This window comes from Ambystoma mexicanum, chromosome 5q (assembly GCF_040938575.1).
Source record: "Ambystoma mexicanum isolate Mex_15411 chromosome 5q, UKY_AmexF1_1, whole genome shotgun sequence".
Taxonomy (NCBI): Eukaryota; Metazoa; Chordata; class Amphibia; order Caudata; family Ambystomatidae; genus Ambystoma; species Ambystoma mexicanum.
In genome coordinates, this window is record NC_090933.1 from 878,376,809 (window position 1) to 878,403,623 (window position 26,815).

At 45.4% G+C, this 26,815-nt stretch overlaps 1 protein-coding gene across 1 annotated transcript in view; it reads right to left on the bottom strand.

Annotated features, from left to right (window-relative positions):
- Positions 1–26,815, bottom strand: part of VIRMA (vir like m6A methyltransferase associated) — a 1,848,046-nt gene that overhangs the window by 353,892 nt on the left and 1,467,339 nt on the right. Inside the window, exon 22 of the mRNA XM_069621370.1 lies at positions 19,227–19,390. Within this exon, the coding sequence (XP_069477471.1) occupies positions 19,227–19,390 (164 nt within the window). The remainder of the gene's footprint in view (positions 1–19,226; positions 19,391–26,815) is intronic.

Sequence of the window (26,815 nt, forward strand, 5' to 3'; positions counted from 1 at the left end):
TTCCCCAGTTAAGAGCCAATTGTCTAGATAAGAGTAAAGGCATAATATGTTGGCGGCTAAGATGCGCTAGCTCAGCCTCAAGGGACTTTGTGAAAACACAAGGTGCCAATGTTATTCCAAAAGGTAGTACTTTGAATTGGTAGTGTTGTGTCTATACCTTGAACCTTAAGAATCTTGTGCGACTGGGGAACATAACAAAAAATGTAAGTATGCATCTTGCATGTCTAGTGTAGACATGCATAATCCCCTTCTGAGTAGAGGGATGGCTACGGCCTTAAGTCTAACACTGGTGGTTAGGAAAGATTTTCATTTTGCACCTTTCCCTCCATAGATTCCTATGGAACCCACATTCATTTTGCTTGTTCTGAACCCTGTCCTGACTTTTTGGAGGTCAGTAAAGCATTCTGCTTTACTTCGCTTGTCTGTTTTGCTCATTTGTGTGGGCAAACTGAAAAGTCCTCAAGACTATCAGTACTAGGAGACTGTCTCACTTTGAATTCTTGTATTTTTACAATTGCACATATCACCTTAATGAAGTGTGCTTATGATATTTGTATCCTTGTAACTTTATATATAATGGCTTTTGGTTACTTGAGTATGTGCCTAAGATAAGATAGTGTCAGTTGTATGATTTTTACAATTTTTTTGTGATATTCTTCTCATGCACTTTTACATTAACTGCGAATGGTTACTTATTATGTAATTCTGTACTGTACTGTTTACCTGTTTCTGCATGTAATACAACGTGTAAACTGAAAATCTCCTGCAATGCGCCTAGATACCTCCGGGTTTGGAGCGCTTTATAAATAAATCAACAAACAAAGGTGGCTAGGACTCTAAGATGGGCGTGCCACAAGATCTTTTGCTTGTTCTTTGGACATATTGGTCTTTGGTCTTCTTCTTGCCTTCTCAGGTCAGGAAATGTCTGATATGGAAATTATCCTTGCCTGTGAAAGCTGCGGCTTACGCAGACAAGTGGGCTTTGTTTGTGTGCGCTAGAGGAGGGGGCTGGGAATGTCTGGTCCCAGTCCATTCCTTCTGGCGGTCGAAAGTCCGTTACTGGATGGAGGTGAAGACTGCTAAGATGGATTTCTAGAATCTGGCCTGGTGGACACATTTTAGGCGGCCACCCTAGATATAGTGAACAGGGAACACTGAGAGGTTTGTCAAAACCCAATTAAGGTATGTGGAATGAGCAGTGAAGGATTATTCTCAGCAGAGAATGAGTGGGGTCAGGGGCCCTCAATGAGTCCACACAGCATAGCAAAAAATAATTCAATTTAGACAGTCAAGTATAAAAATACAGGTGTTTATTATAGGCCCCCTGAACACACTGAAAAATGAATGTAACTGGTAGTAATATCGCAAAACATTATGATACAAATCTATACAATCACCATAGGGTTAAATATACATCAAATATATTAGTTAGCTAAAGTATTCTAGATGCAGTCAATGATGAAACCAGGTCACAAGACAATAACCCAATTTAATAAGTACAAACACTAAGATAAATGTGGCTTTGTGCCCAAAAGTCACAGGAGCCACATTGTTTCTCACGGTAATTAAGTCTCTGTAGTTAGGTTTCAACAGGTTTGTGTTGGTGATTGCTTTAACGTTCTACAACCATTTTACCAAAGGTAAGAATGTATTGTCCTTTCTTGCAGACCCAAGGCTAACCCAGGGGTAGGATACTCAACCCAGGTTTGACGACCAAAAGGTGAGTGGAATGGAATAAGGAGACAAAGGGGCTGGTTTACAATGTTATGCTATGGAGGAAATATAGGGTGGGTGGAACAGTTACACTGCATTTACTTAGCCCACTGAAACCGATTTCCCCAGATGCTGGTGTGGATCATCTGGGAGTCACTGGGAGCAATCTTCAGCAGTTGCGGGCTCAAGGGTTCTTTCGGTCAGGTGAAGCTGCAAAATGCATCCTCCGTCGATTAAGAAATGCAAGGAACACTGATGCAGGCTTCTTCAGGACACTTCACAGGTTAGGTTAGAGCGACAGTCTCAGCACACTGCTCCAGTACAAGTTCTTGCGACGGTGGAAAGCTGAAATTCAGAGAGAAGGCTACTAGTGACACCAAAGTTCCGGACTTGAATGCAGAAAAGCAACGCTTCTGGCAAGATAACCAATGAGTTCACCAAGCTTTCCAAGCACACTTTCGAAGGCTCAGAAGGGCAGGATCCTCGAGTAGGCGTTGAGACTAGTCAAAAGGGCTGAAGCATAGATCAGGGTCTTCTGAGATCAGGCAGAAGTGCAGGGCTTCACCGGGCTGGCTACTGGAAGGGATGCTGGGGCACTTTAGGAGTCGTCTTTGGATCATCAGCAGGCTGCTCTTCTTCAAGGCATTTATTTTTGGCTGCAACAATGATCTGAAGAGATGGCTGCAAAGGCCCTCTTCTTATCCAAAATCCGAGCTGGAATCAAGCACAGGCCCACCAATGGTATGCATCTCACATTTGCCTAACATCTAGACTTTCTGGCACCAAGGATGTGAACTGGGACTAGACAGTTCCATCCCCTTCCTGGGCCAGACAAACAAAGGCATCACTAGCCTGTGAAAGCAGTAGCTTTCTGGTGCAAGTACCTGATCTTACAGGGTATTTCCTGACTGGCAAGCCAGTAAGAAGGCCAAACAAAAATATGGCCAAAGCAGCAAGTGAAAATATCGTGGCACGGCCATTTTAGGGCACTAGCCACATTTAGTAGCCATATGTGGTAAACGCGAATGTGCACACCAAAAATAAAGCAAACATTGTAAAAATGTAACTGCTGCCAGCAGCTTGTCCTTGGGCACATAAAGTTAAAAATCCCATGTGTAAAAAACAAGGGTGATACAAATGTATACCCATTGCACTGCACTGTAAGGTGCTGTGTGCAATGTTAAAAAGTACAAGAATTCAAAAGGGAAACGTTTCCCTGTATGGATAGCCTGAAGGACTGATCAGTATCCCCACAAAAATAAGCAAATGGCAAGGGAAGTGGAAGGCTTTACTTCCCTTCAAAAAGTAAGGAAAGGAATAAAACATCACATAGAATGGGATTCCATAGGAGAATATGGAGGGACATATGCAAAAAGAGAAATCTTTCCTAACAATGACCAGTGGTTGTTCAGAATTGGACAACCACTGTTTGAATGGTGCAGGTCTTTACCAGTGGTGGGCTTGTCTCAAGCATACATCTAGGATAAAAGGAGGGCTCCTGCAGCTGTTCGACAGATCGTAGAACCAAGAAGAGGAGCAGCTTGCTGACGTTACCGAGGACAACCCTTGCAGCTGACCAGCATCGACTCCAGTGATTGGCCCCGTGAAGCGCAGCTCTGCTGCCTGATCTCAAAAGACCTTCGTGGGTGCTTCGACGCTTGGACCAGTGGGAGTAACAAGTCTCTACCCTCACTTGAGGACCTGCGCCTTGGGATCCTTTTGAAAGTGTTCCTGGACCACCTGGTAGAGTTACCAGCTCTCTCTCCTGGGCTACCTCACTGCAGTCATTATCAATCTGAGCAGAGCCTGTGAACTTTGCAGATCTTCAGCTTATGCCACAAGTTGTCTGTTCTTGCAATTTCACCTGTCGCTACCTCACCGTGGGGACCTCTGTTGGAACAATTTTTCTTCAATCCCATGAGGTGTCCTGAATGGTCTGTACTGCCGAAGTCTTTAACTTTTCTTAATTTGAGGTTTTCTTCTGGAAGTTGACTGGAGCAGTTTTCTGTGCAACCAACTCCTGACACGAAAAGAAACCTCTGCACCCATGACCCATAGGTCGTCTTCATCCAAACCAAGCACAGATGATTGTGTCCACAGTGGATTCCAAAAGACCTGCAGTTTCATCTGGAAGAATCAGAGTGGGGGTAGGTCTGAGCGGGGTGACGGGTGGGGTGGGAGATGCATGTTTGTGTCCGTCACTCCTGTCCTCCATAGGGTAGCATTGGGTGTAAAAGCCCATGTCCCCAACCCCTTCTGGTCTGGCCTTGGGTCATCGAACCTGGACAATGGATCCCTTCCTAGGACTTAACTTGGAAACAGGATAGAATGGGGGTACTTACATGATTTGGGGTAAATACCTATATTACTTTAAAAAATGTTATAAGGACCACAAAAGCCCACTACATCATGTTTTAAATACCTTACCTGAAAGCTATAAATTGGAACGTGTGACTTTTCAGCACCTTAGGGTTAAGACTTCATAGGATTGAGGGAAGCTGTACTTGTGTTTATTATGACTATTTCTACATATCAGTCTTGCATCTGAGTACTCACCTGGCATCTAATTCATAATCATTTAATTTTCCTAATTGGTGAATGTGTATATATGTTACTGATGGACCATACTTAACTGTGATATTTCGTTTTGGCTATTAGGTGGTGCTAACACCACCTATAAGCTGGAACTAGTGCATTAGAGTACAGCTAGGGAGAATGGCATACGAGGAGGGACACAAAGCTTGTAGGTGTTGTTTGGTTAGTTAGCCACCCATTGACTGCCCCTGGCTATGTTAATCCCTATGGCCATTCCCACCCACTTCCTGGCCCACCCCACCCAAAACATACATTCCTGTTATCTCTGGGCTACCATTATCAAGCCTTATGCCCATCGCACTTTATGCTCGAAGTGCCTACCAGTGTTTCTTTAAAGCAGACTTTGCATACTGGTGTAATAAAAATGACAATAAGGTCTGCCTTCAGCTACTCTATTTATAAGCAATATGTGTGTCATTCAATGAAGTCCTGTTAAAAACAAGCATTGGGAAAGCCAATAGTTGTTGGCTTGTGCATACGTATTAGGCATTTGTCAGGCACTGGCCCATTTTTCAGCTGCTACCATCAATAGGCAGTTGATACCACTACGAGAGTGTCTGGCAAATGCCTTTCTCATGCCTACACAAAAACCAAAACTGCTGGCATTGCAAATGCTTGTTTTATGCTTAGTGTGTAACTAAAGAGAGTAGATAAATGTATTTGTATATACACATTTCTAACTTGAATTATTAAGTGCTATATGTGGACTCATTGTTGCCCTAGACCACTCTCCCATTTTTCATTAGACTGAGCCTTGAACGCTTGGCTCAACTAACTTCATTGTGTTTTGGCTAACCTCTCAGTGGCTCCCATTTACCATAAATGGTGTGGCCTCCCATAATGCTCCCACCAGGACTGATTTTGGAAATCCATCTTTACACCAAACACTGCCCTTAGTTTGTGTACCTTGAAATGTAGTGTCTTTTTCATTAGTGACCAGAACACCAGGAACAAAGATGTCCCATGTGGTGCCCCAGCGTCCATGAAAGTGTCAGTTGTTACCGACACTGTGTCAGCAAGCTGTGAAAGGTGCACCGCATTGGAAAGCATTAGTGAGCTGGATCTTGTCCCACTGCACAGAGACTTTGCTTCAACAGGAATCCAGAAACTCTGGGAGAGGTTGCATCTAAAGTCTGCTGTTCTGAATCAACGGTATACATGACAGCATGCCTAAGAGGGACTTAATTTCTGGCACAGAGGCAATAGGTTTCCGAAGCAGAGTCCGAATGGTGGCAGGGATAGTACGCAGCCGTTCACCCAATGGGGTTGCTATTGAGGAATCCGTATTTAAGGCAGCTCCCAGGAGTATCATATGTTGTGATAAGAGTCTCAGATGACTAATTCAATGAGAACCACAAAAATGTTAAGACGTTCTCTGCACTTGCAGTGTGTCTGAGGACTTGGGTGAGAGTGGATGCCCGAACTAGCCAATGTACATATCTGGGTGGAGATGGATTCCTGCCTTCCCGAGGTGAGCTGCAGTAGGTATGAGGCATTTTGTGTTGCTGACTTGTGGCTGAAAGGGAGAACTTTGAATCAGAAGTCTCAGCCTGCTACTATGGAACCCAAGAGCAGTGCCTACAGTGAACGGGAATGGGCATCTTTCATGGTTAGAGACAACAAAAAGTTCCCAATGCAAAGCAGACTTCGGAATTTTTGAAGGGTAACTTTTGAAAGCTTGTGAACTAATACATTTGTGGAGATATCTAAGGGTCTTCAAGCTATGTCTTCTTTCAGACAAGAAAGTAGCGGGAGTCGACCACTACTTTGACAGTGGTGCTTTTACCTCTTTCAAAGCGCAGGCAGGTGTTTCTCTGCCCTGCTAGGCGGAAAGGGGCGGGGGGGGGTTGCAGGTGGTTTTGTCATGAATTCTAAGGTGTGGCCCTATACTCTTATGGAAAGCACTCATTTGCCCAATGTGATTTTCTTCCACCAATGTTGATAAAAAGACAGGCAACCTTTGACGGGAATGTTGGACGGGGGCAGATAGGAGTCCAGCTTGTTTAATGGATTGGCCTTTGGGCTGCGACACCCCTCATAGTCTGTGGACACCTACATATGACTGTGTCTGAGCCTTGCATTGAAATCCAGAGGTATATGTGGTTCCTTTATGACTGGGGGGCAGTATGTGGAGCGGTGGTCCTTGCTAGGCTGTGAGAAGTGTTGCTTGGAACAAAAGGATCATAAAGAACAAATTACTTAGTGTAGTTTGTAAAATGATATGTTCTTGTAATGGACTGTGTCCTCCCACAGATTCCTCATCTTAGAAAGAATCCCATATTGGTAACATTTTTGAAGCAGGAGGGAAGATCGAGCTCCAATTGATAAATCTATCAAAGCATTTTGGAAAACCGCTCTACCAAAACAGGCGTCCTGGGCTAACAGAGTAGTGTTCTGTGAAAGGGTGTAGCAAAGACCATTTTGTGGCATGACAAATATCCCAAGTCGGCACTCCTCTTTAGAGTGATGATTGTTAGGGAGAATTCTCAGAAATGTGCTTATTCCCTGCGCCTTAGAGACCCTCAACAACTTTGCTGGATTTTGAGGACTTGATTTTTTCAACTTCTCATGCATTTTAATCTGATTTCTGAACTTTGTGTTTCTTTTTAGTTATGGAGCCTGACAAACTCCATAGGCATCATCTTTTACATTTTGTCACACAGCACCTTCAGTACAGTGGCACAGGGAAGTCTTTCAGATTTCCCAAAGGTTTAAACACCTTCTCTGGGATAAGGTACTGTTTCCCAGAGCAGTAAAGTGAAATTGACTTTACTTACATTTGTAACTTTCTAGACCCAGTACACACCATCTTACAATAGGTTGCTGGAGGGGTTTACCTAGTATCTCCTTTGTCTAGCTTCTCATGTAACATTTTTAGGTTACCCTTTCCTCACTGAATGGTTGCGTTCCCAGCTGCAGTAAAGCACCCAAGGGTGCCATTTTTGTCAAAATGGCCCCCGGTCGTCTTTTTTCGCCATTTCTTTGTGGAAAGGTCCTTCTTGAGATTTATTCTGCACACTGAACCAGGTTTGGTCCCATTGTTTGCTTTGCCTTCGGCGGGATTCAAGAGTGAAGCCCACCTCTGGCTCCAAGGTGTCTGGGGTGGGGGCAGGAAGTGAGGGAGGTGCTGAAACTCCCTGTGCTTTAGTCTCCTAGGTGACCCAAAATCACACTGTAGTGATTTGCCGGCTGACTGTCCGGCAAGGACAGCCACCCTGCTGTGTGATTGACAGCTAGGCTGGAATGAAAGGGAGAGAACTGAATAAAAGGTGAGGCTTTTGGCTTGGAAGGCAGAGTCGACCAGTGGATGAAGGAACCAAAGAAGAAATTGAAGAGGACGCCTGCTGCAACTCCTGGAACGTTGGTTTTCCCGGTGAAGCCCTGCTGCTGTGCTGAAACTCCAAATTCATATCGACAGAGAAGCCCCTGCAAGGACTTCTCCCCTTGAGTTGGTGGGACCAATCAACTCCAAAGTAAGCCACCTGGACATTCTCTCGGAGCAGGTTGCTTTTCCACTGAGTTGCTGCTGGAAACCAAATAGCCAGGGAGAGGAACACCAGATTGTGTGCGTTGCTTTTAAGTTGGCCAACAGCTCCGGGAAGATCCTCTAGACTCCCAGGAAGCATGACTGACCGGGCCTGAGCCTCCTCCACAGAGTGCGGGACCCCAGAACCAAGGAAACTACATCTCGACAGCCAGGAACCGCTGTGCTGCTATTTGCGGTAGTCGCGAGGAGCTGAAACACCGAAGTGCCACTTGTTGGAAAGATTGCCGGTTGCGAGCAGTGACTGTCCAATTGCAGTGCAGGAGTCCCCAGAAGTCCTCCCTCTTGACCCCACGACTGAGGCCCAGGAACAGAGAGATCTGCAGAGCTGCACAGGAACAGAAGTCATCTGCTGCGCTTTTTCTTCAATACAAAGGTACTGTAAAGTCTGAGAGAAGTTACCTCTTGTTGTAGAGTTGCTTGCATCTTCTACCACTCACAAGTCTAAACAGCTTGTGGCCCTACATTGATTCTTCTTTTCTTCAAAGACTTCTAAAACATTGTGCAAAGACTTTTTCTACTTACCTACCAGAAGTGCTTTTGCCCACTGACTTTGGCTTAGCCTGTTATACCTGAATGACTCTGTTTCGTGGATCTAAAAGTATTTGCCTGCTTAAGAATATTTGTGATCTCTTGTTTGTTCTAATAACCTATTCCTTTAACCAATTTCTAAAAGTATTCTAAATGCAACAATAACATATTAATGTCCCCAGCACCCTAGCTACTGAAGTCACCTGAGGGTGTAGGTTGTGACTGTGGGCCATCCCAAAAGGGTCTTTACTGATTTAAGAATATTAAGAGTGTGTTTTGAAGTGTATTTGAGTGTTACTTTTATATTGCTCCCTTCTGAAGAAGGCTTACTCTAAATGACTGATAAATTAATAATAGTTTATTCACGAAACTGTCATGACCTTTGCCCCTGCCCTTCACTGGCAAGTCAGCCTTCCAGTTAGGGCCAGGTCAAAGGCCTTAAAACCTCATCCAAGACTCTCTTGGAGTCAGTCCTCGCACCTTTGGTGCCAGGCTCAAACATCATGAAGACCAACATTAGAATGGGACTATTTACTTGGGACTATTTAACTTGGGGGAGGAGGTGGTCAAGCCAACATGGAGGCATACACACAGCTCAGTTACAAGAATTGAGCTATCCATTCTAGTCTTTTGGGTGTGGCAGGCCTGGGACTATTTTACCTGGACTACTTTACCTGCGACTATTTAAACAACACCCAACGGCAGAGCATGCTTTGTGTTATTCTGCTGTGGGCAGCGTAACGCTCACCGTGTCCAGTTCTTTGATGCCAGCTTACCTGAAACCAAGGACCTGCAGAGAGAGAAAGAACACTACGAAACTTACCTTGAACAGTATCCTGTCTTCAATCCATCGCCGACTTCAGTTCCACTCACCTGAAGGTACGAACTCCATCATCCGGCACTGCATGCATCCTGGAATACCATAACCTGGAAAGAGGAGAAAGAAAGATAGCATTAGTAAGCGTTTACTCACGTTTCCTCCCGAATGAAGAAAGCCACACAATTCTTACCTGGGTAGTCATCTCCTGGTCAGTATCATTGCTGGAACATTATGGCGCTCGGCGAGGAACATCGCAACCTACAAGGAGAGAAAAGAAACAGGTTAGCAATATAAAAGGCAAAACAGAAACGCGCATAGCGCATTACTCACCGGACAGCATCGCGCACAACGCGCTTTCACCTACCGGCCCATGCTCATTTTCAAACTGCATGACATCATCAAAATACCTTTCCATACCTAAAAGGAAAAACAAAACATTATTCGAACTAAGAGGAATATAAGAACTGCATATAAAGACTGTAAAGCAGCAAACCTACGGAGTCGCAGCAGGCCTGGATTGCCACAGGGGGGCTTGCACCAGTGAAGTAACATGGTCGCTGCTCGCCCCCCACATCTACGCGCCCCTGCCACGAGGAGCAGGACGGAGAATCCACCTTTTACAATATTAAGGTGAGGAGAGGTCCCAAGGGGGAGGAAGGAAAACAGACAATCTGGTATTGAATCCAGCTTTCCTATATTGCAGACCCATCTTTAACCAGAGGCCTTACCAAGGGACCGGGAGACGGTTCGAGAGTGCAAATCATCCAACCAGGGCTGGGTGCCCTCCCCGTGGATACCAGGTGAGCGTAACAGAAACCTTGTGTGTAAGTGTTTATTTGAATACTTGTCACACTGAATCTCTGTGCAATTCCCCTACAGCTCACATTGACCACCTTGAGATAGGCCTGGCTGCTCAGCCACACTACCAACCTGTGTATTACAAACTGTAACCGACAAAGAGCTGGTTCTCCTTTATGAAATTACTTGTTCTGGCAATAAAGAATCAAACCTATGTAACCTTTCTTCCTCTTTGCAAGGGTGAGCAGGTGGGGAAAAGGCTGGAAAATATATTTTTTGAGAAAGGAGAAACTAGGATGCCACCTTAGGAAGGAAGGACATACTATGAGAATGAGCATGTCGGTCTCCCTTGAAAAGACTGAAGGGAGGTTTACAAGAAAGAGCCTGTAGTTTGCTCACTCTTCGTGTAGATGTAATTGCAGCTAAAAATAGAAGTTTCCATGTGAGGAGCCCGAGCGGACAAGAAAACAGTGGCTTGAAGGATCTCCAATTAAGACAGCTCAATACTAGATTGAGTTACCAGGCCAGGAGCATCAAAGGGGTTGAAGGGTAAGGTATTGGTGCTTTTAGAAATGTAATCTTAATTGCATCATGAAGTTTTTTCTGGAGTGCGCTTGAAGATGGAGAGTGCAGTTAATTATCCCTTTATGTAATGTAAGGAACTCATGGAGGCAATAGTAAAGACAGACAAGTGATCACAGTTCAAATGTGTTTATTAAACTTTATAACTAGGTTGGAAAAACGCCTAATCTAACCCTAAATCTAAGATGGGAGCAAGCTACCACCATCAAATAATAAGGCAGTCCTAGTGGCATCTTGTTTAATAAAAGGGCCTATACTAAGAAAAACCTATGGCCAATCCTTACAACTAATAACAAAAAGTGTGGGATAGTGTTCACAATAAAAAAAGAAGTGTTGATAAATTATATGTCAGGATGTGGAAGCCGGGGGTCTCCCTTCCCCACGTTTGAGCACGGGACAAGGCGGGACTCCGGAGCACAGCACACGCTCAAGCTTTCCCAGCACGGGACGACAGTTCCGTTCTCAGCTATCAGGACCTTTGGTGGTTAAGTCTCTATTCTACAAAAAAAAAGTCTCCTGCCTTCGAGGACCTGATGTGTTACAAAAGAAATAAACAATAAGTTCCTTTCCGCATGTACATCGGGTGATGACTTTTCTCGAATCAGCCTCCCTCCGTCGGGTTCACTACAGCCTTTCCACAAAACAATTTCACCTGTGACATTCATAAGTCTTAATGTCTCTTTAAATAGTTCACTGTGGACATCCCTCTGCCGGGTTCACTCGTCAACATACATCAAAGGGATTTCAGGCTTCGCCCAGTTCTATCGGCATCCCTCCGTCAGGTTCACGCTTGCCAATTCTTTGCCAGTCATACAGTTCTTTCTCTTGCACTCACTATGCAGGATTCACCTCCCTTAGCTTTCCCATTACATGTAGGTCAAAGACTTTCGACTGTACAGGGGTTTTTGCTAGACCTCTGTATGACCATTTTGACCTTTTCCTTGCCGCTCTCCTAGGGCCTTCTTGTTTCTGTAGTTTCAACAAATGCGGTATCAACCAGTCTCTCTCGAGTGAGCACCCATGGGGTGCCAGACACCTCTGCCGCTGGTTTTCCTTTAAGGTTAACAGTTCTTTGTACTTTTCTTACTTTGCGACTTTCGTTCAACACAGTTCTGTTTCTTATTGGTTCTGCCCTCGACTCACCGGCTGTGATGAACCGCTTCGCTTTTCTTTTATCTGGAGTCAAGGACGGTACAACGGCAGCAGGTGTGTCTCTCTGTCCTGCTTATCAGATTAGGAATGCTCCAAGTGCCTTTGACATCTGCTGCAACACACGCTGGCTATTGTTTGCGGTCTTACGATTCCTTCCATGGAGGCTTTGCGGGACTGGGTCTGAAAGGGCAAGGTCGCTTCTCTCCTCATCACCCTTTTGATTCTCGCCGTCTTTCTCCTCCTCTGGAACTGCCGTGCTTGGATAGCTCGTTAGTCGTGCAGTCTGCCTTGCTCACAGTGTGCTTTCGTGCTCCACCTTGTATCCCTGTGGGGAAGGGAAAGGGCCACTAGGTGTGATATATGATGTGGCATTTATAACGCACCTATACAGAAGTGTTTCAAGGTGCGAATGTGATTCTGGTCAATTGCCTGACTTTGCCTGACCCTTGTGTTGGGGTATGTCAGGTAAAAGTGTTAGTCCGTTGTCTTTCGTACTGTGCGAAAGTGTTTGTGACTGAAAAGGGGGACAGGGGAGGTAGAGTTTGAGTATCCTACGTGGTAGGCTGGGGAAAAGATGTTAGAAGAAAGGGGAAACCACGTCTCGCCCGTTGGTGTCCCACTTCCTCACCACAAGGACCCCCCCATCCAGATGATCCTCCCTCACTGGACCACCCCCAGGAACTGGATTCAATAGCAATGGTTGTGTCCTGGCCACCTGGATGACACATCCCGGGGGACTAGTCAGGGAGACATCTTTAGGTTTCTCACAGTAGTGACCAGTAACCACTGGCAGAGCAGGGTTGAGACGTGGAGCCAGTGGCAATCTGAGCAAAGGAGAATGCCGAAGCGAGATGCTGGAGGCCTAGTGTAACATACACTGGAGCAACTGCTGTGCAGACGGGGTCCAGGAGACCGTTCCGAAAGGTGGCGTTACCACAAGAGGATCTTGGTGGGTCGGGAACCCACCTGACAAAGCCAAGACTCGTACCAGCTGGAGGAATGAATCCTCCCACCGGCAAAATTGTGCTGACCACCACGAGTTAGCAGAACAAGCAATAAGAGCCTGGGAGAGAGACGAGAAACAGGAGGCGAAAAGCAGATACACCCCATCGCCGAGCCTGCAGAATCAACCCACTCGGACTGAAGGTACCGATTGATTCTAATAAGGGGGAGGCATGAAAGTTACAGAAGAGATGGCAATATTGAGGCTGAAAGCCTAAGAGCCTGGGAAGCCCTGTATTGGAAGAAAGCAAGAGATACGGAACATAACCTATGATGATTACTAGCATTTTTGGATGAAAGACTGGGATAAAGATTTTGAGTTAAGCCCAAACAGCTGTGATAAATGTCAGACATTTGAAACCAGGGGAAAGACCCCAGCCGGTCGGTCATCAAAACCAGGAAAAGGGTATATGATACCCCAACAGAGAGGAAGAGACAACCCCTGAAGTAAAAGGCTTAATGTTGAAAAGAAAGAAAGGAAAGAACCATAGTCTTAAAGAGGACATGACAGACTATAGCGTCTCAAGAGCTTGGGAAGACCAAAAATGTTAACATAAATCAAGATCTACAAAAACTCAGTGAGGCTTATGGAACCCAGATAAATAAGATATACAGACTTCAGAGAACTGTTGTATCTTGGAAGCCCTAAAATAAAGTCAAAAGTCTGCTAAAGGGAAGCTGCCTTATTTAGTTATTAGATCCAAGTGGCACGGCCAGATAGGGTTAAGTTGTTGGACAAAAGAAGTTTTGGTTTTGCACTTCTGATGACTGACTAGCACTATTAGTTAGTTTGGTTAGGTAGAACAAGTTACTTTCTTACCTGGTAACGTTCTTTCGATGGGATGTTCCTCCGACGTATTCCACATCTCTGACAGTAAAGTCCACAGCTGTGCTGCTTCGGAAACATTTTCTGCGTCTGTGTCCTTCGAGGGCCTTCGTCGAGAGCCGACGTCACCGGATGTTATATGTAGAACGCACGACGCCCGTAGCCTCAGTTGTAGTTTTTTCCCCAGAACATGTGGCACCAATCTTCTGCCAGTATGACTACAGAAAGCCTTGCAGAAACTTAAGCTGCAATCGCATAAGAAATTCTGTTGACGGGCAGGCTGGGAAGGTTCGATGTGGAATACGTCGGAGGAACATCCCATGGAAAGAACGTTGTCAGGTAAGAAAGTAACTTGTTCTTTGAGGGGATTTTGTCCCCCGACGTATTCCACATCTCTGACAGACTCCCAAAACAGTACCAACGTATGGAGGTGGGAAATTAATTTAGAATTTTAGAATGCCCAATCAAATTTCAGAATGTCAGTGTTGATGATTTGAAGAGACTCGTCGACTGCCTTGCCAAACAGGTTTCTCCGTCTAATGGCATGTCCAATACCTTAGACTGAACGTCCGGCCTGAAGATGGTGGCTTTCAGCCAACCCCGCTTCCCATCTTTTGGAATCCGGTCTCCACGATGTCCACGCCACTGTGAAGGAGTGGTCCGAGGCCACCTTCCTCTCCTGGAACCTCTCAAGAACTTCTGCCTTCTTGTCATCAGGTAGGAGGTCAGGAATACGGCCCAGTTTATACCAGAGCTCCGGGTCATAGGGTGACAAAATGGCCAGTGCATTAGCGGCCTTAATGGTACTGGCCGACATATGGATAATCCTCTTCCCCATCGTGTCCAGCTTCTTCCCCTCCTGGTCTGGGGTCACCATGGACGAGTACAAAGGATTCACAGAGCGTTTCCTAGCAGCAGCTGAGACCACACAGTCAGGTGAAGGCAAGGACCTCAAGCAACTGAGGGGCGAGTCCGGGACTCTATTTTTCCTCGACCCTGTCCCGCGTGGGTGGGGCGGTGCTTGGATTCTTCAACAGTGCTAGGCCTTCATCCCAGTTATCGTCCAACAAAGGAAAGGACATGATGGTCCTCCACCTGGACTTGCAACCTCGATAAAAGAACCCTTCCTTTTTCATCTCTTCAGGCCACGGACATCATTGAATGGAAGGAGACTACCTCACCCTGTGTGATTGATCCGTGCCTGCTGGCTCCCTGTACGCTGGCACAAAGTCATCGGCCTCGTCTGTGTCTGTCGTCGTAGCTGCCATGTCCGTGGCAGGATCCTCTGTTGGGGTCAAATCCTGAAGTGGAGGTGGCAGTGGTTGGTGCCTTGAACCAGCAGGGCCCTTTAACTTGTGTTTGCACCTAGAAGGACCTTCAGAAAGCGGTCTTGGAGGACTTCCAGACGGAGCGGGCCCAGTGTAGGTGGCAGTCTTTGCTGAATTTCTGATACCAGCATGTTCAGCGTGGTCAGAATGTCCAAAGAAACAGCCCTGGGTTGAGGTGTAGAAGGAGTGAGAGGTTGAGGCTCCGGGTTGGTGCGCCTCTTCTGGAGAGTTAAGCGATAGGGTTCACCCTACAGCGACCATCTTCCAACAAGGGTCCCTGACCCCCTTCGTGGTCTGAATAGTAGCCCTCGGGCTGGTCATCACCCTCAACAGAGCTAGTATCAACGTGCCTCAACACACTCTGTTCAGATCGTTGTTCTGTACCCTTCCTAGGGGTCTTTTGCGCCTTACTCCCTCCCCTGAGACTTCTGGGGGAGGAGGGTAATGTTCGCTTTCCGGGGGTCTTTGCCAAAGCCATGGCAGTTACCTGACGCCGTGCCGCTAAGGACACCTGCGGGGTAGCCGTCGCTGTGACTGTGGACACCACCTTTGGGGTCTGCCCTCCTTTTGAGCAAGTAGTGGCTATTGACGAAGCCAATGATGGGGTCGTCGACGAGGTGGCCATTGCAGTTGATAATGGTTTTGTCTTGGCTGGTTGAGACGTCGATGGAGGCAGAGAAGAGGCCACCTTGGATTTCTCCTTCGTCGCCTTGTCCGCCAATGGCAAGCAGAGTTCGAAGGGGTCAAAGACTTCCTCTTATGAATGTGCAACCCTCGCCGGCAGGCTCACCGTGGATGTGGTCGGTGATGGTGACCTTTTTCTTCCCGACCCTGGACCCACAGCAGCGGCAAACCTAGTGGGATCTGTGGCGTGCAGCCTTGCCTTCTTTTGGACTCCTCTGGGCGGAGCATCCTCAAAAGGACCTCAATCTCTTATATGAGGGAGTTGGATCGTGGGACCGTCGGTCCGGGGGGAAGCATGACCATGCCCAGGGGCAGAGTCAGAGGTTTTACCCGATTTTAACCACACTGCCAGTCTAACTCTAGCGGTCCTTCTTGGTCTTTTATGAAAAACCACAGCAGACCTTACATCCCTGCTCATCATGGTCTGGATGCAGACAACGACAATCGTGGTGATGATCCTCCACAAAAACGTTCCTTAGTCCACATTTCGCGCAGAGTTTGAAGAGGCATCTCTGCTCATCGGCCATGGTGAAAAAGGCACGAAATAGGCCCAAACCTGGGCCTTCCGATGAAAGACAGTGGATCCTCGCTGCTGGTAGTCGACCTCCGGTCGAACGATAAATCCAGAAATCAAAATATCAGGAAAAAAGCTTGGAGAGCACTAAGAGGACTCCCAACACGGAAGCATGCAGTAAAAATATGAAAATGGCCACCAGGGTCGGTGCTTAGGGAGAGGACTGTCATTGGATGGGGACAGTATGACCCACAGGACAGTGATTGGTTTAGATGAGAAATACGGTTTTAAAGTGAAAGTGAAACTTTTTTCTTTTACCGAGGATTCCCAGTGTGACGACGGGGAATACTCATGAGCATGTGAATCCATGACAGACCCCATGCCGGAGAACCAAACAACCCCCTTAAGCTTTGGGTCCCTCCTCATATGCCATTTATCCTCATCTGTACACTAATGCAATAGTTTTGACTCCTAGATGGCTTTGCCACCTAATAGCCCAAACTAAAAATGCACAATGTCTGGATTCATCACTGGTAAGAACGATATTACTCCTTACAGGCTTTAAAGCCTGATTTTAGAATTTGAGAAGACGGATTCTTATTTTCCCAAAAATAATGAGCGACTGAAAAAGTTCCTGAGGAACTAAGAAAAATTCTATGGTGGCCCAGTGTATACATGCATGTGATGTTATTCCAGCATGTGATGTTATTCCAGCATGTGATGTTATTCGAACATGAGATGGCACCGAGAAGACGACAGACCTTAACTTGGAGCCATGGTGGCAGAAGAAAACACGTTTCCAGCGTTGAGTGGGTCAGGAGGATATTTCAAATGGAGAATCAATGGGAGAAATCGATCAATTATAAAAACAAATGCAATATCACTAAATTGTGAAATTAGTGAAAATCAAATGAAGCCGCTTTTTACAAAAACCCAGATGGAACATAGCTTTACAAACACTGGGTTTAAAAAAAGAGTTCTTAAAAATATGTTGAATAAACTGCTTTGACAAATATGAGTTTGCTTGTATCCATGGTGACTGGGTTACCTTATTTATATTGTATGGTTCTGATAAATGGAGCACTCAAGAAAGTATTAAGTATTTAAAATGGGGCTTCGTAGTATCAAAAATAAAACTCCTCCAGAACAAAATCCAAAACCACTGCAAAGCCCTCCCAAACCAAAAAACCAACCGCCCTACACAAGACAAGCGTAGTAATCTCAATCACGCTCAATTCTCCTTCAGAGACGTCACTGAACCCGAGGTCCTTAATCTCATCAAAAACCTCAAACCATCCCTCTGCAAAGCAGACATTTGCCCTCCCAAAATCATCAAGGAATGCGCCAATGACCTAGCGCCCCTGATTACTGCCTTCATTAACCCATCTTTCCAGACAGGAACTGTCCAAAACAATCTCAAGAGAGCCTGGGTGCCGCCACTTCTAAAAAAGGCCACACTTGACCCAGCGCAACCCAACAACTACAGACCGATAACGACAGTCCCGTTCCTCCTAAAAGTCCTGGACAAAGCAGATCCAGATCCAATCATACATAGAAGCTAACTCCATACTAGGCAAAAGACAATCTGGCTTCTGTGTCGAGCATAGAACAGAATCCGCCTTATTAGACCTAAAAAATCAAATCTCACAGATCATGGACAAAGGCAAACATGCATTGCTCCTCCTCCGCGATCTATCAGCTGCTTTTGACCTGGTAGATCACCAAACACTCACCACCCACCTCACCCATGCAGCCCATTTCTCTAATCAAGCAGCATCCTGGATCACTTCCTTCCTTGAAGGAAGAGCCATGAGGGTCTACTCCAACACAGCTAACGCAGATCCTACCACTATATGTGTCCCCCAATGATCTTGTACAGCCCCCACCCTCTATGACCTCTTCACAAAACCCCTCTTCGACCTACTGGACTCCATGGGTGTTGCATATACAAACTATGCAGACGACCCTCAAGTACTTTCACGCCTATCTGGACTCTATCACCAAGACGCCACAGCCCTTCACAACATCTATGCCACTATCCAAGCTTGGATGGCAATCAATGGCCTCTGTCTTAACGGGGAGAAGACTGAAATTCTCATCCTGGGCCAGACAAACACATTATCGAAATTAATCCCCCAATACAACAACTTCAACATAGACAACTCAACCATCTCCATATCATCCTCTGTCAAGACTCTAGGTGTTCACATTGATGCAAATATATCAATGAACAAACAAGTCAGCGCCATAGCCTATGCATCAGCGTTCAGCACCAAACTCATCAATGCCATTAAACCCTAATTATCCACCCCCAACCGCTTGGCCATAGCTAGAGCAACTATAGGAGCCAAACGAGATTATTGCAAGGCCCTCCTAGCTGGCACCTCCGCCAAAAACACTCACAGACTGCAAACCACACAAAATGCCCTCAGAGCCGCCATGAGCATCCCTAGAAGAGAACATATATCCCACGCCAGACGTGAAGCCTGGTGGCTCCAGGTCAAAGACCGTATTACTCTGAAAATCCTCACAATCGGTCACAGATGCATCAACAAAACCATGCCAGCATACCTATCTGAAGCAATATCAAGGAGCACATCCACTCGCCCCACCAGAGCTCAGTACACCAACCAGCTACACATACGACGCATAAAGAGAGCCACAGCGGGAGGTCTAGGCTTCTCTTATATTGCACCGAAACTCTGGAACTCACTTCCTGCCACCCTTAGAGCTGAAACTTCCATCTCTGTCTTCAGGAACAACCTCAAGCGCACTCTCCTCAACTAGCAAGTGGAGGACTGCCTCCTCCACTTCTGCCATGTATATTGTAATATAACACAAATGTAATATAACTATATTGTAACCTGTATATAAACTGCTAATGACTATGTAACTATTTTGCAACCTGTATATATATTGCTAATGACCATGTAACTAAGTAACTCAGCTTTCTACTGTAACAAGCGTCGTGATGTCCTCGGGCTGTTGTGCGCTATATAAATACGAATAAAACAAAACAAACAGCAAAATTAAAAGGGTATGCCATTGTAAAATTGCAGGTATTAGCGTTTTATTTTTTAGCTCACAAATCAACAATGTCTTAAAAAAGGGGCCTTACAGCCAAGTGCAATCCTTACCTTGTTATAAAGGTCTCATGCTTATGTTTTCCTAATTTAAAGCCTTTTGTAGTCTTTGCTCTGCCAGGAGAGGTGGGTTCTAACATGAATGACCTCTCCAGCTCCGCTCTCAAGTCAAAGCCACCACAGCATTTTCCTGACAGCTCAATCAAGTCCACTTTAACCTATAAACACAAGCCATATATTGACATATAACAAAGGAAAACTCAGCACCAAGTACAGTAAAAGCGAACGTCTGCATATAAGCAGTATTTTGATGCACTCATTACAAATCTCTTGGATACTTTCTGAGCACACAACGACTTTACAGCAACATGTATACCCTGCCTTAATGATCATCTCCATCAGATAGGAAACTGCCACTAAAAAGATTGTTGCCTGATCCTCCCAGCTATCCAGTGCTCATTTAATTCAGGATTTGTGTAGCACCATGCACAATTGTAGTGAGCCAGTAAACAGGCCAAATTTGTTGTGCTTTGAAACTGGATAGAGAAAGAAAAGATGATGCAGGCCATCTAGAAAGAGTAGGAAGACTATTAAGTAAGAAGGTGGATTTAAAGGCTACATTTTTAAACGCCTATTTGAATGATCATGCTTTTTCGATTTATCTTTCATGAAAGGAAGCTGCCATCATAATTTTACTTCAGCCAAAAGAGGCACATTATTTATCTCCTTTCGGATATGTATTTTTCAAGGCAGGATAACTATGAACTATGTTGGTGACTCTTCCAGTATCAAGGAACAATTTCCGGAAGACATGACATTGGCAGCCTAAAGGTGTACACATGTGCACTCAATAGAACATAACGTTTTACTTTTTTTTTTATTGTGTATCAGTCAAAATTGGACTTTTCACAAACAAAGTAAACAATTACATACAATCTTAATAAAATCCATAAAAGAACACAATTTTAAAACAATTAAACATGACATAACAGACTTGCAATTAAAACAAAAGACATTCTCCAATTCATAAATCAGATCATAATAATTAATCCAATCAGACCTTAAAGTGCCTAAGATACATCTTTATCTAATTAATATATAGAAAACAATACCATGGTCAAAAGATATTTAACAAGGAGGACCGTACCCCATCATAGTACGATAAGGGGTTCAATATCCTTTCGGAACCTCAACACTTCCAATGTCAAAAATGTCTCTTTTTCCTTCCCAGAGGCGATGCCAAAATTCCTCAGTTGACAACCAGTCAATATTGTGCACAAATCTTGACAAATGATCCCTCCTGTGTTTACTTTACCAGGGAATGCCAGCAACAGATGTTTCACATTGTGTTCCACATTGAGATCACAGAGATTACAAACACCTTCCATTTTTGACCATTTCTTATTCTGAGTAGCTCTCTAGTCACAACGAGATGCACACGGAATATCAGAAAGCAGTCAGACAGTCTGGGATGCGAGAGGAGGAAGAGGAGGAGGCAGTAGAGGGAAGCTTGAAGGAGAGCTGTGTGTCGTCTGCATAACACTGAAAGTGAGGAGAGAAGGAGGAGATCAGGTGGGCCAGAGGGGCAAAGTAGATGTTCAAGAGCCACAGTGAGAGGATAGAGCCTTGAGGGATGCCGCAAGTGGAGAGTGTGACAGGCGAGAGAAAAGTGTCCCGTTGGACCTGGGAAGGTCGTTTGGAGAGGAAAGAGGTCAACCAGTCAAGTGCCAAGCCCATGAAGCCAAACCTAATATACCCAAACTTGAAGCTCCCAAATAAAAAAAATAAAACATTATTTATTTTTAAGAGAACCTCAGAAGGAAGCCTGAATCATCCCCATGTGGGTTTAACAGCATTAATCAGCATAAGCCAGCTGTCTTCCAGCATCCAAATATAAACATTGTTATGATTGTCAATACTGTTTGACTCTCCCACTGACCTGTTCACTCCCAGGTTACAGCAATCTTGAGAAACGACAGTGTGGAATGAAAGTCTCACAAATTAGAGCAGACGAATACTCTGCTCTTGAGAAATTCTTCTGCGATCATAAGGTTATTGTCTAGTTCCCAAACGAGGCAGCTACGCCTGATTCAATCAAGTCTACCTGGTGTCAATTTAATTTTGGATCTAAACCTTGTTCCATGTTCACTAGTCAGACTTTGTGACAACATGCACAAGGTAATGAAAAGCCATTAAGGCATATTAAAAAATCTGACCTCACCATTGGCAATAGTAGAGTTATGGATTAACAAGCAAAGTAAAAATTGAATTACACCTTATAGTCCATTAAGACTAGATAGAGAACGTAAAGAATGATCGCTGTTTGTAAAACTGATGGCATTACATCAGAATTCATAGCAACTGCGTCTGATGCAGTTCAAGAAATTTCAAGCAATGACCTTGACGCTTGCAGCCAGGCAATAAATGTCCCAGAGGTTAGTGATGAAATATTAAAACAAAGAAAGACACACGCAACCCAATGCACTAAAAAGTGAGAAAAGAAGGCAAATTCTAAACAGTCAAAGAGTTCCTGGGTGCACTGACCTAACCTACAGTAACAGAACAAGAGGCGCCTATGTTGCAGAAGCATGTTATTTTCCAACTTTCGCCTAACGACTGCCAAGTAAACAAGAATATTAATTTTAAAACGTTTCTTTTAAAAACAATAAAAAAGGTCAAAGAAAAATTCAGCTTCTATTGATAGTAACAATTAATCAATCATACCGTTTTAAAGTTTGCCAGTTTTGGAAGTAGAAGAAACAAATAATACACTTGCATCCATACCACCCATTAGTCAATAGGATAGTTAAGAGGTAGAGAATTATCAATCTCGTATATCAACAGGACCTGCAGAGTTCATAGACAACAGAGGATGATCAATTTATTTCACAGGATGATTGTTATGAAGCAGGGCACAACATAGGTTTGGTTCCTAATCTATGTCAAAAGCACTAAAAAAACAGAAATAAAGAAGTGCAATTCCCTTTTAAGTAAAACATTATTTCCAGTAGTAAAATAGGGTTCGTAGCTATCCTGAGCAAATCCTTGGAGTTAAATTTTAAATAAAGCAAATGTCTCATCTCTTCTGCAAGAAATCTCGCAATTGCAACTAATCAACTTGAGATATTGATATAGACGATTCAAGATCAGACTTAGTTTGCTTACATGTAAATTCAAGGCTTAGAATGTAATTATTGATAGGGAAACACAAATGTTTATTATTGGGTTACAAGCTATTTGACATCAACACATACCATGAAAAAGATTCTAGTCTACAGAACACTACATTTGATTATCTCAAGGAAAGTCATGCAAGAAATAAGATTGAAGAGCTACAAATGTATTGCCTGAATGACACTTCCAAAAATCACACTATTAGATCACAAAAGAATGCCAACAATTTACTTCAACCATCAACTGGCACTGGCTATATACAACCTTGAATAAACCTGTATTGCAAAATGTATTTATTTATTTATTGGACATTTGTATGGAGCCAATACACAGGTGTTTCCAGGCACCACAAGACAAGATTGGGGGTGGGAGACATGGGAATCAAGAAGTAAAACATCAAAAATGGTTACATTTGCCTTGTGACTATCCTATCGTGCAACTGCATGAAAAGGTGGTAAGTGCAAGGGGAGGAGGTGAGGGTGGAGTGGGGTGTCCCCAAGGGTGGGGTGCCAGGGAAGTGCTGAGCAGGCCAAGGTGGCACATGCCAGTGGAGAGGGGGCGGGCGGAGGGGAGGAAGAGTGCAGTGGACAGGGAGGACCAGTTGGGCTAGTTCGGCAAAGGGGGCCTGAGGGCAAGTGCTGAGAAGGGATGCTGGAGGGACTGGCAGGAGGTGGTCTGGCGCAGTATGACTCTGATGTCCATGATTAGTTTGGTTTTGTCTCCCGCAGACATTTCTTGCAAACCGCTCCTTCCAAACCACTTCTGCCGCCACACATAGCAGTGTGCCGCCAATTCCGCCATCCCTCTACGACGCTGGTTCCCTTCACTTACGTGCATGGGAACTGGCGAAGCACGGTCCTTTTATTTTTTACAACTTGATCATTTAGGTCGCAAGGGACACCCCCGCCACGTTTGTAACCCCTGCTCCCCTTGTTCACCATAATCTCATCGAATTATGGATTTGATCGAAATTTTCGTTTAGCAGATCAAATCTACCATTCGTTATTTTTATTTTTAATGTATTATACGGATTCCGTATGACTCTGAAGGGACCAGGACACAGTCGCAGCGACAGATGGATAGTTAGCCCAGGCACGGTCAGGGGGTGAGGGAAGAAAGAGGAGAAAAGGAAAGTCTTGAGACGTTTCCAGAACTTAAGAAGATCCGGCTCAAGTCTGAGCGGGGGAGGGAGGCAGTTCCAGAGGGAGAAGCCAACCGAGGAAAGGGATCTACCTCCCACTGTCTGCTTGGAGAATGGTTTGATCTGCAGAGAGTTGGAGCCAGAAGACTGAAGGACTCTGGCCGGGAGGTATTTAGGAAGGGAAAGCTGGATGCAGAGAGGTCCCAGGGCCCAGACATCCTTGTGGAGGATGCAAAGGGTCTTGAATTTGATCCTTGTGGTCACCGGGAGACAATGTTGATATTTTTGGGCTGGAGAGATGCGTTCCCTGGGCGGGCTTGAGGCCAAGGATAGGTCTTGCGGTCCTATTCTGGATTAGTTGAAGGGGTCGAAGGGAGCAAAGAGGCAGGTTGAGGAAGAGGCTGTTGCAGTAGACGAGCCTAGCGAGAACCAGGGCTCCGGAGATGTTGAATGTCTGGTGGAAGATGAGGAAAGGTAGAATGCCCCAAAGGAAATGCAACTGGAAATTTGACTTCTTGGCAAGGTCCATGTTGTGAGGAGAGAAAGAGAGAGAGGAGTTAAAGATGAACCCAGGGTTTTTTGCCTCACAAGTGGGTGAGGGGAGAGGCACCCAGGGAGACTGACCAGAGAGAAGAGGAGTATCAAGGGGCAGGTGTCCAGAGGAGAAGGATCTCCGTCTTACTGACATTCAGGCAGAGATAATTGGCAGAGCACCATGCCTGAATAGCAGTCAGGTATGAGGGAGGAGAAGGCGGTGGTGCTAGGGGAAGGCAGCTTGAGAGTGTGCTGTGTGCATAAATCTGGAAATAAGGGGAGAAAGTGGAGATCAGGTGGGCCAGAGGGGCCGGGTAGATGTTGAAGAGCCATGGCAATAGGATAGAGCCCTGAGGGACGCCACAGGCAGAGAGTGAGGTGGAGGTGAGAAAAGGACCCCTTTGCACTTGGGAAGGTCTGTTTTAGAGGAAGGAGGTCAGTCACGCCAGAGCCCTGTCTGTGATGCCTAGGGTGTCATGGAGACGGTTCATGAGGATGGAGTGGGTGACTGGCAAAAGCAGAAGATCGAGGAGGATCAGGACAGAGGGAGTATTGGAATCCAGGTTAGAGAGTAGGTCTTCATGGGTGCTCAGGAGAACAGTTTCCGTGCCTCTGGCTTCCTTGAAACTGGACTGATGCTCATGGAGGCAGCCGGCTATTTCACGAGGAAGGTCAGTTGGGGGATGACCAGCTTCTCGATGAGTTTGCCCAAAAAATTATAAGTTACTCACTGTAGTGACTAACATACTCCTAGTCCATAGTGCCCTTTCCTCCATACTGCATGAGCGTCCCTTGCTAGGGACGGGAGACAGAACTTTTTTCACCAGAACAACATCTTCCTCCCCGTTAAATTTAGAGGCACGCAGGGGCATGGACCAAGGAGCATGCGCTCCCCTGATTCCACCCACCGGCGCCACTCCACAGTCCCCTTTGACGTATCGACAATATTACCATTGCCTAATGACACCAGTTTTATTAGGGGGGAGGATGGCGGGACGTATGGAGGAAAGGGGATTATGGACTAGGAGTACGTAAGTCACTACGGTAAGTAACTTATAATTACTCCTATGTCCCGTCCCCTTTCTTCCATAATGTATGGGCGATTACAACTGAATGTTGCCCCAGGATAGAGAGGTGACCCTCTTAAGAAAAAAAGTTCCTTAATACTGCCTGCCTAAATGGCGCATCTGACCTGGAGCCGGCATACAGAAGTGCTTGCAGAAGGCCGAAGGCATGGCCCATGTAGCCGCCTTGCTGTTGACATGCCACAGAACGAGCCTCTGGAATGCGACTGCCGTGGCTTTGATAGCGTGAGCATGCATGTTTGCCGTGAGTGGTTTTTGTGCTGCCCCTCATAGGCCTTTTTGATGGCCAAAAGCATCCATCTTGCTATGGAGGTCCGAAGCCTGAAACCCTAGTCTTGACCCACCGAAGGTGACAAAGAGCCTCTGATTTGCAGAATCTCTTGGTTCGGTCTAGGTAGAATTTCAGAGCGTGCCTAACATCTAGACAGTGCAGTACCCTCTGAGCTTCGTCCTAAGGGTCCGCAAAGAAAGTAGGTAGCATTATTTCCTCATTCAGGTGAAATGCAGAGACTCCCTTAGGTAAGAACGCAGGGTGTGTTCTAAGCACCACCTTGTGCCTGTGAAAAGTAGTGTAAGGCTCTGAAGCCGCTGATGTAAGGCCCCAACAAGAGGGCTGTCTTAATGGGTACTAGCCTGATGCCCGCGGACGCCATTGGCTTAGGTTTATGCGCCAATGCACCCAACACTATGTTGATGTCCCACATGGGGTGTGGCTTCTCGAGAGGCAGGTAGATCCTGAGGCCCGCCAGATGTCTTTTAACCACTGGGTTGGAGGACGAAAAGAACTCCTCCTCCGAGTTCCGGTAGGCTTCGATGGATGCCAGATAGGTGCGGCATGTGTCTACTTGCAATCCTGAGTGTTCGAGGTGTACTGAGAAGGATAGCACGTCGTCCAACGTGCACGTCAGAGGATCGACCTCCTTTGATTCCGCCTAGTGACAAAACCTAGTCCACTTGCTTTTATACTGGCTCCTAGTAACATTGCTCCTAGCACACTGTATGATGTCTAGGTTAGCCGGTGCAATAAACAATTGGGTACTCCCCTAATTTTCTGTTCACGGGGGGGGGGGGGGGTCGAATCTGTGCTATGGGGAGAAACATACAGTGAAAAACATTACAGACAGATCGACTACCCCTCTCTAGAGGTCCCTATGGACCTACTGCCAAGTGAATCAAAAACTACTAACTAAATTGGTAGATTAACCACCCTTTGCCTCTTCTGTCCCCGTTTTATAACACAACACTTTTTATTACAAAACAATTCTCTTTATTTTCCCTTTTATTTTTAAAAACAATATAAAAAACATCTCATCATTGAGTCAAATATTCAACATGTACCACTTTCATCCAACCATTGCACATCTCTAATGGGGTAACTTTGTTTTGCTTTTTTTGGATAACACAGCAAACATTAGGTTATGTAACAGAGAACAGGGAAAAAAAAACATTTTCGGTTTCCTAATAGGTCGACATATGTTTCGGCCCTTCTTGCGTATACTGCTCCCTCTCAAGGGCTGTCATTCAGTGTGGATATTGGGCCATCTTCAGGACAAAGCAATATAAAACGGAAAAATCAATTTCATTCCCCAGTGGTAGATCTTCTGATCTAAAAACTTTGAGTGAGACTTTCACAGGTCTTACCAGTGGTTGTTTTTAAATTAAGTTTCAGCGAGAAGAGATTCCTCGAGACCACAGTACATACCACAGGA